The 14,405-nt window shown below is 42.4% G+C and overlaps 1 protein-coding gene across 4 annotated transcripts in view; it reads right to left on the minus strand.

Annotated features, from left to right (window-relative positions):
- Window positions 1-14,405, minus strand: part of Gria1 (glutamate ionotropic receptor AMPA type subunit 1) — a 355,061-nt gene that overhangs the window by 40,218 nt on the left and 300,438 nt on the right. For all 4 annotated transcript variants that reach the window (XM_070019368.1, XM_070019365.1, XM_070019367.1 and 1 more), the window contains one exon: window positions 5,670-5,917. In XM_070019368.1, coding sequence (XP_069875469.1) covers window positions 5,670-5,917 — 248 coding nt within the window. The remainder of the gene's footprint in view (window positions 1-5,669; window positions 5,918-14,405) is intronic.

Consider the following 14,405-nt stretch of genomic DNA (forward strand, 5'->3'; position numbering starts at 1 on the left):
CTTTGAACTGTGATGCTCAGATCTCAGACACAAGAGTAGTTTAGGATTACAGGTTTGAGACATGAGTGCCCAGCTCAGAATCACTGTTATTCCAAGTTTTTAAAAATTATTATTATCATTATTATTATTATTTTCTTAGTGCTGGTCCTAGGGCTTGAACTAAGAGCTTAGGCGCTGTCCCTGAGTCTTTTTTTTTTCTTCTCAAGGCTAGCACACTCTACCACTTAAGCCACAGCTCCACTTCCGAATCCAGTTTTACAAATAAGAAAACAGGCTTGTGAAGTTCTAGCTTTCTTAATCAGCAGGGACAGATTGGTGGTGCAATAATGGGCCTTACACCTAAAGTGAGGTCATCTGATACCCTTCCATTTAAGTGACCTGCTTTTCCCTCCTTTTCCTGCACTGTCTCTTCACCCCACCTCTGCATCTCTCTTCCTTATTTCTATTTCTCCTTCCCCAATAGACTTCTGTCTAGTTAGAGCAAAGTCCTTTGTGAACCTGCACAAATGGTACATTTCTAGATCCCATCTTGAATAATCTGATCATTAGAGAAAACTTCGGGAATTAGAATCTAAGAGCGGCCATTTAAATCAGCTTCGAGGTAAGATTAATAACACATTAAAATTAGGAGATGATTAATTTTTTTCCCTTTGGCCAGATGCCAATCTAGGCTAATAGCTCTTAGTAAATATTTTTTTTCTGCATCAGGATATGTGAAGAGAGAAAAATATATTAAATGGGAATGACAGCAAGAGTAAACTGTTGTGACCAATTTTGACCTCTCCTGTCCTCTCTTCTCTTTTCTCCTTTCTTCCCTTTCCCACACCCCTTTCTTTCCTTCTTTCCTTCCTTCCTTCCTTCCTTCCTTCCTTCCTTCCTTCCTTCCTTCCTTCCTCCCTCCCTCCCTCCCTCCCTCCTTCCCTCCCTCCCTCCTCCCTCCCTCCCTCCCTCCCTCCCTCCCTCCCTCCTTCCTTCCTTCCTTCCTTCCTTCCTTCCTTCCCCAGTACTGAGTCTTGAATTCAGGGCCTGGGAGAGATGCTCTACCACTTGAATTCTAGCTTTACTTCCAGGTTTTTGCCATTTTTTTTTTTGCTAGTTAAATAGAGATAAAAATCTCACAGACTTTTCTGCCTGAGCTGGCTTTGAGCCAAGATCCTCAGACCTCAGCTTTCTGAGTAGCTAAGATTACAAGTGTGAGCCACTGGTGCCTGCCTGCCTAGCTATGTTATATTGAAAGAAGAAGAAGAAGAAAGCAGAAATAGGCAAGGTAGAGTCAATGTAGCAGAAAGTGGGCAAAGTTGGTTGACAGCTTCCTCAGTGGTATACAGTACTAGGAAGACAACACACCTCCCACCAATTTTTCTTTTAAGTCAGAAGTAAAACTAAGGTGGCAAAATTATTGTTTGGGCCACAACCCCATATCTTCCCTTTCCTGTCCTGGCTACTCTTAGTCGTTATCTGGTTAGTTCTTGAGCAAGCACATACAGCTCTCCAAAAGCTTATAGCAGCAGACTAATTTACAAAACTCCCAAGCTGCAAAGTGAAGACTCTGACACAGGCTACCATGTCTCCCCTCCATCTATATCCCATACTAATCTGGACCATGACCATTGTCTCCTATGAAGAACATGACAGTGACCTTCAAATGACCTCTGTGCCCATGATCCTCCTCTCTGGGATCCACAGGAGAGACACACACTGCTAGGTACATAATGGAAGTCAGACTCATCAAAGTCCCACGTTGTCAGTGGAGAATACTGAACATTCATACTTTTGTGGCCACCACAAATTGTTTCTACTCTTGAATACATTCTCTCATTCACCTGGACTGACCCCTTGTTTGTTCTGGTAAAGAAGCCCCATGTTTCATCACCTCTGCATTTCCCACTCTGTCCCTTCTCCCACTCTTCCAAATGTCATCCTTCAGAAAGACTTCACACCCATGTTACCAAGGCCAAACAAAACAAAACAAAACAAAAAACCTGGGAAAATCCCCTCAGTCAAACATTGACTCTCTTCCCTTTAGGATTTGACTTTCTTTTTTCTTTCTTTTTTTTTTTTTGGTTGGTTGTGGAATTTGAACTCAGGGTCTGAGTGCTGTCCTTGAGCTCTTTTGCTCAAGGCTAGCACTCTATCATTTTGAGTCACAGCCCCATGTCCAGTTTTCTGGTGGTTCATTGGAGATAAGAGTCTCAGAGACTTTCTTGCCTGGGCTGGCTTTGGAATGCAATCCTCAGATCTCAACCTCCTGAATAGCTAGGATGACAGGGCATGAGCCCCAGTGCCCAGGTAGGGTTTGATTTTCTTATGGCATTCTAAAGTAGCAGGCATTTCTGTGACTTTGCTCATGTGCTGTGCTAGAGTCTATCTATCCTGTGGAGATCAGGGTTCCCTGTCACTCACCACGTCTGTCTACCTGGCTATGCACGGCGCTTTGTGATGAGAAGGTATGTAGCAGGAGATCTGGTTTTTACTCCTTTCTCAGTGCCTCTAACCACTAAGGTGCATTATACTCCTACCCCCTTGGCCCGTACATCTGGCATGGACAAAACTCAGGACAGAAGACAAACACAGCATGATCACAGGGACCAGAGAAGAATTCATGTAACCAGAGTCCCAGTTAAAGACCAGACTTTGGCCAATGTCCTGACTAGGGTATAACTCAGTAAATCCAAGCAACTCCTGGTGGATGGATTATGAAAGAGAACCATTTGCTAACATTTTAGGTTATAAAACAGGCCATATACCCTTCAAGAGAAAATTGGAACGTATCTTCTCTAACAGGAGATAGTATTCATCATAATAAAAAAGATTTAGACCAGGAGATACAGTTGGCTGGCAATAAAAGGCCCAACAGATCATAATTAGCGGATCTACCAGTTACCTGTTCCTAGTGATTGGCATTGGCTATACAGGTCTTTAGCTACAACCTAAGGGTTTCTGAAACATTAACTCAGACCCTTGCCCAATTCTTCACATGCAGTGACAGCCAAAAACCAGCATCTGTTGCAGAGAAACACCACCGTCCAAGTGGCAAATCATGCATTGAACCACCTTTCTTCTTTAGACTATTTGTTTCCAGAGCAGAAGAGAGAAAATTTGTTTTTGCCACTAACAGTCTTTTATTGGTCTGTGGGGATGGTGGCTTGCTTTCTGCCAAGTAGAACTGGCAAGTTTTAGAGGAATCGTTGGGCCTGAGATACCTGAGATACCAGGGTTTGTTTTTTTTAAATCTTCTGAGCTGGATGATGGGTCCTAAAAGTACTTGGAACCGACTAGAGGGAACAAACACCCACAGATGTGGTTAGTTCTGCTTTACTTAGAGAAAGTGATGAAAGAATACTGCCAGAAAGGGTTGGTGATTTTTTGTGTATTTTTGTATTTTGCTTTTTGTTTTCTGGTTTGCTTTTTTCGTGTTGTTGTTGTTGAATGCAAGCTCAGGCACTAAACCTGGAAAACATCTGCCTATTAAAAAAACAAACAAACAAAAACCTTTCAAAGTCTTGCCATTAATGGAGCAGAAGAAATGCTTGTATTGATGCCTGGAGTGCACCAATGTACATTTTCCAGCCTTCCAAGTGGTGTAATTGTCTTTAAAAAGTAGTGGCTACCATTTGAAATCATATAAAGATGAACTGATCTCCTCCTCTGTGATTTATTGGAGATAAGAGGCTCACAGGATTTTCTGCCCGGGCTGGCTTTGAACCTGGATCCTCAGATCTCAGCCTCCTCAGTAGCTAAGATTATAGGTGTGAGCCACCAGCACCTGGCTTTGTGGAATGTTTTTCTGGAACAAAATCAATCTGTGTAAGATGATTGGAGCAGGATGGACATTGCTTTTGTTTTATAGAGATAATAATGGCTTCATGGGTACTGGAGAGAAAGCACTGGGAGAGGGCAGGATCATGTGATCTCCAGTTGGGTAATCTTGACTTGTAGATCCGTTCTCAGTGATCTGTAATTGAAACATGTTCCCTTTCGTTTCTCTCTCCCAATTTCTTGTTTTTTCCTTCTCAAAAGTCAATAAAAAGCTGTGATCTCTTTTATAGAGATGTAAGCAAAAAAAAAAAAAAGGAAGAAAAAAAAAGAATTAGGGTTTGTTTTACTCTAGAGTTAGACATTATGTTCAGCCTTTATCCAAGAGTCTTTGAGCATGGGGGGAAAAATCCATAAAACCCATGCTAGTACTCAAAGTTGTAGTGCCTGATTTTTTCTTTTTAAATTGGTCCTGGAACTTGAACTCAGGGCCTGGATGCTGTCCTGAGCTCCATTTTGCTCATGGTTAGAGCTCTACCACTTGAGCCACAGCACCATTCTTGGCTTTTTCTGTGATTAACTGGAGATAAGTCTCATGGACTTTCCTATCTGGGCTGGCTTTGACTTGGGATCCTCAGATCAAAGTCTCCTGAGTAGATGGGAGTACAGGCTTGTGCTACCTACCGCTACCTGGCTTAGTGCCCGATTCTTAAAGTGAGAGTATCTGTCATCACCTTTTGCCTTCTGAGTGGTAAGTGGAGGCTCGAGGCTCCAAAAGTCATCTTTATATCACTGAGTTGATGGTTTATTTGGCCCTGAAGAATAGGGATGGGACAACCTGCCATGAGTCCAGTCTCCTGCCTTAAATGGCACTGTGGGTCATTAAGCCCAGGACAGCTTTAGAATAAATTATCACCATGGGCTCTGAGTCAAACTGCCTGGCCTTGAGCTCTGGAGCCTACCTTGTTAGCTGTGTCAATCTAGCCAGGTCATTCAAATGTCTCCCTGTGATTCTCCATCTGTAAAATTGGAATAATGGTAATATGTAAAGATGTAGGGGGATTATAGGAGATCATGTACATGCCACAGTATGTGGCATCCAGACATTCTATTGGTGGCTCTTACTATAGTTGAAAGGCATCTGAGTGCAGGACACTTGGCTTGTAGATTCATGTCAGTCAAAAATCCCCTTTTTTTTGAGTTGTTGCCTTGTTCTGAGCACCTATGTGTAAGACGGGGTTGGCAGACATGCTCTGTGAATCTCTCTTGGTGTCCTGCTTTCTTAACTGTTGACATCTAAGTTCTTTAGATCAAATGACATCTCAACTCCTCATCAGACCCTCAACCAATCAGAACATGGTTGTCAAGAATTTGGTGCTCTTCCCTGGTTACTATTTTGGAACTGGTTGGGGGATTTGTATCATGGTTCAATCCATTTGATTTCTCCTTTGGACAATGTATTTCTGTTCCTTCAGAAACAAATAGTATACACACCATCATCTCCTGTCAAAGAATCTAAGTTGCTGGAGAAGTCTGCAGATGGCCTAGATGGATGGCAGGTGTATCTAGTAAAGGAGGGGGGGGGTGAGGACAGTACACCACACACCACCGAAGCACAAGGTTTACCACACTCAGAGGGGGAGGGGTAAGACAAAGCGTGGGGAGGAACACACAGCAGTGACAGTCCCAAGCAAGCTGAGGTTCCCCTACCCCCACCCTGGGGGTTACATTTCCAACCTCAGGGCTGAAGATCTCAGGTGGCTGGAATCTTCCAGGCCCACTGGTGTTTGAGGAAGAGTTGCCTGGGCAGCTGGCCTTGTGCATTGGAACCATGGGACAAGACACAGCTGCTTCAATCCTGAGATCGGAAGGGCAGACGGGGAATAGGAGGGCAGCAGATGTGGTCTACTTACCTCAAGGCGGACCCCTTGGGTGTCGCAATGCCATAGCCTTTGGAATCCAAGTTACCTCCCACTTTCATGGTGTCACAGGGTTTCCGCTGCTCGATGTATTCATTCATGGTGGACTCCAAGAGGTAGGCATATTTGCCTTTGGATTTTCGCACTCGAATCATTCCTTCTTCTGTGGTCCGAACAAACACAGATGGTTCTGCTGACTTCATGTATGTCCACATCTTCTCGAATACAGCGATTTTAGACCTCTGGTGGGGAGGAACGGGGAGGGATAGGAACAAAGCCAGAATGAAGTTGCTGGCTGTGCTTGGATGAGGTAGGTACATGCATATGAATGAAGAGCTAAGTGTGGCTTGATCACACATTCATGAGCCAGATTAGCTCAGGAAGAAACAAATTATGAGCGATTGCAAAATAAGAGGCTCTAATTAGTACCGGTAGGTTCTAAAGTACAAATATCTTGCAAACACAGAACGAGCAGAGTAGCTCAGAATCGTTTTAATTACTTCATTTTAATTATTCCTTCTGAAAAATGGGGACAGTGAAGGAATTGGTTCCCTGTATGACTTTTAAAGACATTGTAGAACTTATTTGTGATCTAATCAGGCCATATACATATATAAGGCCATATATATATATAAGATGTAGAGAGCTGAGTATCAGTGGAATCAAATTTCATTATTGAAAGGCAAGACTGTTGGGTTTAATGGATTGCCAAATTCCATTCATTCCATATTGCGATATCCATCGTTATAATGCAATTTATTACCCGATAAAGCTAATAGCTTAGGACCAAATATTGTCACCTGTTTATAGTTTGAAAAATCTCTAAATCAGCCAGGTGCTGGTGGCTTACCCTTGTAATCCTAGCTACTGGGGAGGCTGAAATCTGAGGATCATAGTTCAAAGCCAGCCTGGGCAGGAAAGTTCATGAGACTCTTATCTTGAATGAACCACCAGAAGACCAGAAGAGGAGCTAGGGCTCAAAATGGGAGAGTACTAGCCTTGAGCAAAAAAGCTAGAAACAAATTCCAGGCACTGAGTTCAAGTCCCAAGACCATAAAAACAAAACAAAACAAAAAAACCAACAAACTCTCTAATAGTTCAACCATGTTCTTTTTTTTCATCCTCATTCACCTTTGTTCTTATTTCCTTTGGGATTTTGTTTGGGTTGTTTACTCCAACTGATAGGATCGTTTGGTCCAGCAACAGCCTTTCTGCTTTCCTGGGCTAGAGTATATCTTACCGATTTAGAGATCAGCTACTGCCCAGGGCAATAGGTCTTCATCTTTAGTGAGCACATGTTTTTAACATATGGATATTTGAAGACATAAAGATTCCCTGTTCTAACCTCCCAGAACCCAACTGAGTGCATGTCATCCTCACTTTGACCACCAGTAATGTGAGGGGTGATACTGGTGTGGAATGTATCTCAATCCATCACAAAGAGATGCATCTGATAACTAGGATAAGTCCTAGCAAATTGTATAGGAACTGTGTTCAAGGTAGTGGATGCTCCCAGAGTCTACCTGAGTACCTGATATACAGTAGGTCCTTAATGGGGGCTCATGACTTAGGAGCCTGGATTAAGTGTCATCTCACAAGCACTTTCTCAAGGGAATCCTTTCCCAGAGGTATGTTGGGGACACTGGAATGTGGCTTTTGAAAAATCCTTTGAAATAGAAAGTGATAAATACGTATAATGGGCTATAAAATTTTTTAAAGGCAATTCCAACTAGAGTCATACAATCGATATAAAAATTCAGTGGTTACCAGAAGTTGATGTATTTATTTAATATAAACATTTTATTATACACACACTATATTATTCCTTTCTGTGTATAAGTATTTCTTTTTCTTTGGGCTAGTGCTAGGGCTTGAACTCTGGGCCTGGGTACTACCCCTGATCTTTGAATAAGGCTAGTGCTCCCCCACTTCTGGCTCCTTTCTTTCCTTCTTTCTTTCCTTCCTCTTTCCTTCTTTCTTTCCTTCCTTCCTTTTTCTTTCTTTCTTTCTTTCTTTCTTTCTTTCTTTCTTTCTTTCTTTCTTTCTTTCTTTCTTTCTTTCTTTCTCTCTCTCTCTCTCTCTCTCCCTTCCTTCCTTCCTTCCTTCATTTCTTTCTTTCTTTCTTTCTTTCTTCCTTCCTTCCTTCCTTCCTTCCTTCCTTTCTTTCTTTCTTTCTTTCTTTCTTTCTTTCTTTCTTTCTTTCTTTCTTTCTTTCTTTCTTTCTTTCTTTCTTTCTTTCTCTCTCTTTCTTTTTTTAGTGATTAATTAGAAATGAGTCTTATGGACTTCAGGCTGGCTTTGAACTGTGATCCTCAGATCTCAGCCTCCTGAGTAACTAGCATTATAGGCATGAGACACCAGTGTTGGCTCAGATGTATTTCTCTGATATTAACATCATTTCTTGGCAACATACTGATATGCAATTGTCCTTTGAGCCAGTTGATGAATAAGAAACATTTAGGAGTCAGAAAAATTCCAGGTTTTAAGGGTAAAATATTGGAAATAGCTACTGAGAATTTCAGGGAGGCATTTGGTATGCTGAGTTTTAGTTTTTAATGGTCCATCCTTAGATGAACTAGTTTATTCATTTTATAATGCGCTTCATGATTTGAAGGCATTTGAAGGCTAATTGGGAATTAGCAGTTGTGGGTTTGAATTTGAGTGCTGCTTGGAAGTCATGGTTTCCTCTATGAAAAATTCCTTCCCATTGGATTTTAGTCTCTCCATTTGGGCATAGTAATCTTCTATTTTTAAAAAATACAATCTTATTGTTATTATTCAGCTGTTTGTACAAGGGTGGTTACTATTTTATCAGCTAATGAGTACATCTCCCTCTTTTTTTGTTTTTAGACAATGTTACCCCTTCCTTTGCTTTCCCCTAGTCTCCCTTCCTGTCCCTGCCCACAAGTTGCATAGTTTATTTTCTACCTACTGTCTGTAGAAGAGTATGACTGTATTGTTTACCCTCCCTCCTTCCATTTTCATACCCTCCCTTGGCCCCACAAGACAGAAAAAGGAGAAACAAAATAACACCAAACAAAAACAAACAAGCAAAAGACAAAAAGAAGAAAAGAAAACCCCACCATTACCACCTGCAGCAGCAGCAGCAGCAGCAGCAGCAGCAGCAGCAGCAGCAGCAGCAGCAGCAGCAGCAGCAGCAAATCCCTCCATGTTTTCATTTCTTGGAACTTTTGTCAATAAATAGTATTTTAAATATTCAGAGGTATTACACCTCTGGGTTCCTCCGCTAAGAATGTCTCCTTTAGTCTCACTGTGGGACATAATAATTTTTAATTCTCTTGCTAGCTTGATTCTTTCTATGTCTTTCTAGCACATTTGTTTTTTCTTTTTAGACGAAGGTACATCATTCAAGCAACAGTGTCAATGTGCAAGACAGACAAAGAAAGAACCGGAGGAAACATTTCAAGCACCGAAGAGAAAACACCCACAGCCCCAAATGTATTTAATATTCTCTTCCAGGAAACCATGAAATGTAGAATTCATCTGTGACCAGATTTGCACATGATCGTTCAGGCATAAAACCCGACAAAACACAAAGCAGGGAAATTTGCAAGATGCAATTCGACCTGACAGGATGGACACAGCAGGGATCTAGGTTGTGGACAAGGCAGAGTTGAGGAGTTCCTCAGGCAGCAGTATGCAGAAAATTAACACATCTCTTCAGCCTCACCCTCCTGCCCCAGACACCAAAGCTGGGCTCACAGGCATGAGTGAAGATCATCAGGAAAATCTCATCTCCAGGAATGGGAAAGGGAGCATGAATGGCAGGGAATTGTTGGGAATAGACTCCAGGTATTTGTTCCTGGATCTCTCTTGAAATCTGCAGCTCCCACTGGCCTGTCACACATCTTTAATTAAATTGTCGATGGAGGATTAAGTGACTCTGGTTTGGGATTGCCAAAAAGCTCTGGGGCTGCTATCAGGACTGGAGGCCAGATTCTTTCAAAGATGGCAGTGGAAGAATTCTAGCCTCTCTATTTCCTCCTTGTTCGTGTGTGTGTGTGTGTGTGTGTGTGTGTGTGTGTGTGTGTGTGTGTGTGTGTGTGTGTGTGTTGTGTGTAGTGGTGGTGGTATATCTCTCCACCTTGAAAAGTCTAGGTGAGATCAAAAGTCAGAGTCACAGAGATAGGACTCTTGGGAGGGATATAGCAGTATTCTATAAGTAAAGGAACCGGTCAGGTGCCAGTGGCTCACGCCTGTAATCCTAGCTCCTCTGGAAGCTGAGATATGAAGATCAAGGTTTGAAGATAGCCTGCAAGGAATGTCTGTAAGAGTCATATCTCCAATTACCCATCAAAAAAAGTGGAAGTGGAGTTGAGGCACAAGCCTTGCACAAACAAAACAAAACAAAACAAACAAAAACACCTCAGGGACAGCCCATAGGCCCTGATTTTAAGCCCTAAGAGCAGCAAAAAAATGAACTGAGTCCTGTGATATAGCTCAATTGTCTAATGTCATGCAGCTTATTAGGAGCAGAACAGGGGGAAATATCTTGGTCTCCTAATGGCATACTTGTCCAATTACAACCCACTACATCTTTCATTTTAGATATTTTTCTTTTCTTTTTTTCTTTTTTCTTTTTGTTGGTCGTGGGGCTTGAACTCTGGGCTTGGGTGCTGTCCCTGTGCTCTTCAGCTCAAGGCAAGTGCTGTACCTCTTGAGCTACAGCACCACTTCCGGTTTTCTGGTGGTTTATTGGAGATAAGAGTCTCATGGACTTTCCTGCCCAGGCTGGCTTTGAACTGTGATTCTCAGATCTCAGCCTCCTGAGTAGCTAGGATTAGAGGTATGAGCTACTGGCACCCGGCCGTTTTAGATATTTTTCTCATGTTATTGTTACTGGTGCTGGGGCTTGAACTCAGGGCCTGGGGGCTGCCCCTGAAAAAAAAATTTTTTTTGGTAAAGATACTGTACAGAGGGGTTACAGTTACATGAGTAAGGTGATGAGTACATTTCCTATCGAGCATTGTTACACCCCCTCTGTTTTTCCCCTACCATCCCTTCCCTCCCCTATATCCCAACTCCTTCCATCCCCCTCCCCCTACTGACAGGGGTTATACCATGGTGCCCTGAGATTTTTGAGATCTTTTTTGCTCAAAGCTAGCATCCTACCAACTTGAGCCACAGCACTACTTCCAGCTTTTTGGTGATAAATTGGAGATAAAGAGTTTCATGGACTTTCCTGTCCAGGCTGGCTTTGAATTATGATCCTCAGATCTCTGCCTCCTGAGGAGCTAGGATTACAGGCATGAGCCACTGGCACCCAGCCTTCACTTTAGTTTTTAATAACTTATTGGCTGCAGGGTGTTGGGCAAATGGCCTAACCGGTTTGGGACTCAGGGTTCCTCCTCTGACAATGGTGATTACCATGTCCACCGAAAGTGTTGCAACAGGGATTCTATGAGAACAAAGGTGTTCTATGAGTGGTACTATTAATGAATACGTTTTTTTTTTTTTTTTTGTTCCCAGGTCTGACTTTGGAGTTAGAATGTGAATACATAGCTTGCTTGCTACCAACTTCCCTTCCTATACATATGGCAGACACTGAAATCATTCAAAGAACTTTTTGACTAAGAGTTTCAGCATTAGTTCAATCCTGAACTCTGAAGTAACTGCAGTCATTCAAAGTCAGCACCTTGATTACAGCCTACTGGTAAACAATGGAAAAGACACAGGCAGGGCACAGAACTTTTAGAATATGCATCGTGTTTCCAGATTCCTAACTTTGTACCATGAACAAGACAGGGTCAGGGATACATTAGCTGAAATCATTGTTAACAAAGAACTTTGAAGTCCCAAGTCTCAGCTGTGCTTCTCATTTAGTGAAAGCATGACCATCTTCTCTCAGCTTTAGTTTCACTAAATATGAAATGATTAGATCCAAATGGTGGGGTTCAAAGCTTGTTGAGCAACTAGAGTGATCTATTTTATTTCACTTTAGTGCAGGAACTAGCGTTTGAACTTTGGCCCTGGGTGCTGTCCATAAACTTTTTTGCTCAAGGCAAGCACTCGACCACTTGAGCCACAGCTCTACTTCTAGCATTTGGAGGTTAATTGGAGATAAGAGTCTCATAGCCTTTTCCTGCCAGGGCTGTCTTCAAACCATGATCTCAGCCTTTGGAGTGGCTAGGATTACAGGGGTGAACCACCAGCACCTGACCTAGAGTGATCGTTTATCTTTTTGCCAGTCCCAGGGCTTCAACTCAGACCCTGGGCGCTGTCCCTAAGTCTCCTTTTGCTCAAGGCCAGTGGTTTACCATTTGAGCTACAGCAGCACTTCTGGATTTTTGTGAGTAGAAAAGTCATGGACTTTTCTGCTCTGGCTGGCTTTGAACTGCCATCTTCAGATGTCAACCTCCTGAGTAGCTAGGATTCCAGGCATGAGCTACTGGTGCCTAACTTAGAGTAACCTCTAAGAATAATTCTCAGATCATGGAATAAGGAAACTCAGATTTTTATATCTGCCTAGACTATGGATATTATCAATTCCCTGAATTTCAGTTTCTTATAAGACAAGGCACCTATTTTGCATTTAGTTACAGGAGAGACATCTGGGGACTGAGACAGCTCTATGTACATGACTATTACCTGAATTTTATAGTTCCCTAATGGACTTGAGATCTAGGACACAGGGTTGGCTTTGTGGACAACTAGTGAGCCCTTTGGCTGTAGGCTAACATGTCAGAAATATCATGAAAAAAATGAAATTATATATATATATATATATAGTTTTGGAATTGGCATCAGTGATGGTGAAGAGTTGGTGCCCGCTGGTCCCACAGAACACAAAACTTATGATGATATCACTATTGTACATTACCTCAGATTTGGCCCATGAGATTGCCCTGGGAACAAGAGCTCTCTTATTGCCTGAAGCTACCTCTCTAGGCTCCTTCTGCTACCATTAGCTGTGTGATGTAGGCATAATTGCTTTAATTTTCTGAGCTTCAGAAGACATGGGACAGTGATTCCTAACTCATTTCTGTGGAGAAAGTGAAAATGTTTATTTTCCTTTCTAAAATTCTGGGGTTTGAACTCAGGATCTCTTGAACACTAGTTATGAACTCAGTTATGTCCTTCACTCTATTAAGTTGAATGAGGTATGATGATGGTGATGGTGGTGATGACGATGATGATGGTTTTTGTGCTGATACTGGGGCTTGAACTCAGGACCTTATGCTCTCTTTTTGCTCAAGGCTGGTGCTCTTCTATTTGAGCCATCCCTCTATTTCCAGCCTTTTGCTGGTTCTAAGAGTCTAACAAACATTTCTGCCTAGGCTGGCTTCAAACAATGATCTTTAGAACTTAGCCTTTTGAATGGCTAGGGTTATAACATCCACCTGTTTTTTTTTAAGTATTATTATTCTTAAAATTATTTTATGATAGCATCACAGCAACTCTCAGGATGAGCATGCTTAAGCTGCAGGATTTCTAGCTTCTTGCTGTGTTCAAGTTTCCCTACATTTCCTAGGATCTACTCATTCTACTTAGTCCTGATGTGTTTTCAGGTCTATTCCCGGAACGTCCATCTTCTGATTGGTTTCCCAAGGCTTGAACTTCCTTGAAGCCTTGGTGGTAAATGGAGCTCCCTTTCATTGCTATTTGTTTTCCTATGTATTTTCACATGCTTTTTTTCTTTTTTCATTTAATCTTCTTATGACTCTTTGAGATGGATTTTTTTTATTTTTAGGCCAGTACTGGGGTTTGAAGTCTGGGGCTTGAACTCAGGGCTTCACATTCTTTGTTTTTTTTTTTGGGGGGGTCCAGTCGTGGGGCCTGAACTCTGGGTCTGGGCGCTGTCCCTCAGCTCTTCAGCTCAAGGCTAGCCCTCTACCTCTTGAGCCACAGCGCCACTTCCGGCTTTTTTTCTTTTTGCTTATGTGGTGCTGAGGAATCGAACCCAGGGCCTCAGGCATGCAAGGCAAGCGCTCTACCACTGAGCCACCTTCCCAGACCCAGGGCTTCACATTCTTGCTTGCCTTTTTTTAATTTTCTTTTAATTTACCTTCTACCACTTGGACCATTCTTGCCTTTCTGGCTTTTTGCTGGTTAGTTGGAGATAAAGAGTTTCATGGACTTTTCTGCCCAGGCTGGCTTTGAAGTACAACCCTCAGATCTCAGCATCCTGAGGGGCTAGGATGACAGATGTGAGCCACCAGCCCCTGACAGAGATAGATACTTTTAACCCCCATGTTTTAGATGCATAAAATGGCACTGAATGGGTTAATATGTAGGACAAAAGAGTATTTAGCTCTAATTAGTGGTGAAGGAGGTCATGCTTCTGAGCTCTCTGCCTGTATTCATTGTCTTCAGCTCAGGACAAGTCATTTCCATCTCTCCTGCATAGTCTCTCCCGCTCTGTCCCTCCCTTCCTCACCCCCCACTCTCCCCTTTTTCCCTCCTCCCTTTGACTGTCTCTCCCTCCTTCCCTCCCCCCCCCTTCTCCTTCGGCACTGTTTAATATATTACTTATTCCCGTAATTTTTCCAATATATTATCATCTTATTCATCAAGCAAACATTCACTGAGATCCTGCTGTGAGGGAGGAGGAAACACAAAGATCATCAGATCTGCACTTAATCCATAAATTGTTCCAAACTGATCACTAATTAGTCTCTAGAGTCCTTCTGGGAGCCAGAAGGGGATTGTAATTCATGTCCTTCTCAGCCCTCAGAGAATGAGCACAGATTGCTTATATGGCAGGGGTCT

The sequence above is a fragment of the Dipodomys merriami genome, unplaced genomic scaffold (assembly GCF_024711535.1).
Source record: "Dipodomys merriami isolate MVZ:Mamm:240054 unplaced genomic scaffold, mDipMer1.0.p SCAF_130, whole genome shotgun sequence".
Lineage (NCBI taxonomy): Eukaryota > Metazoa > Chordata > Mammalia > Rodentia > Heteromyidae > Dipodomys > Dipodomys merriami.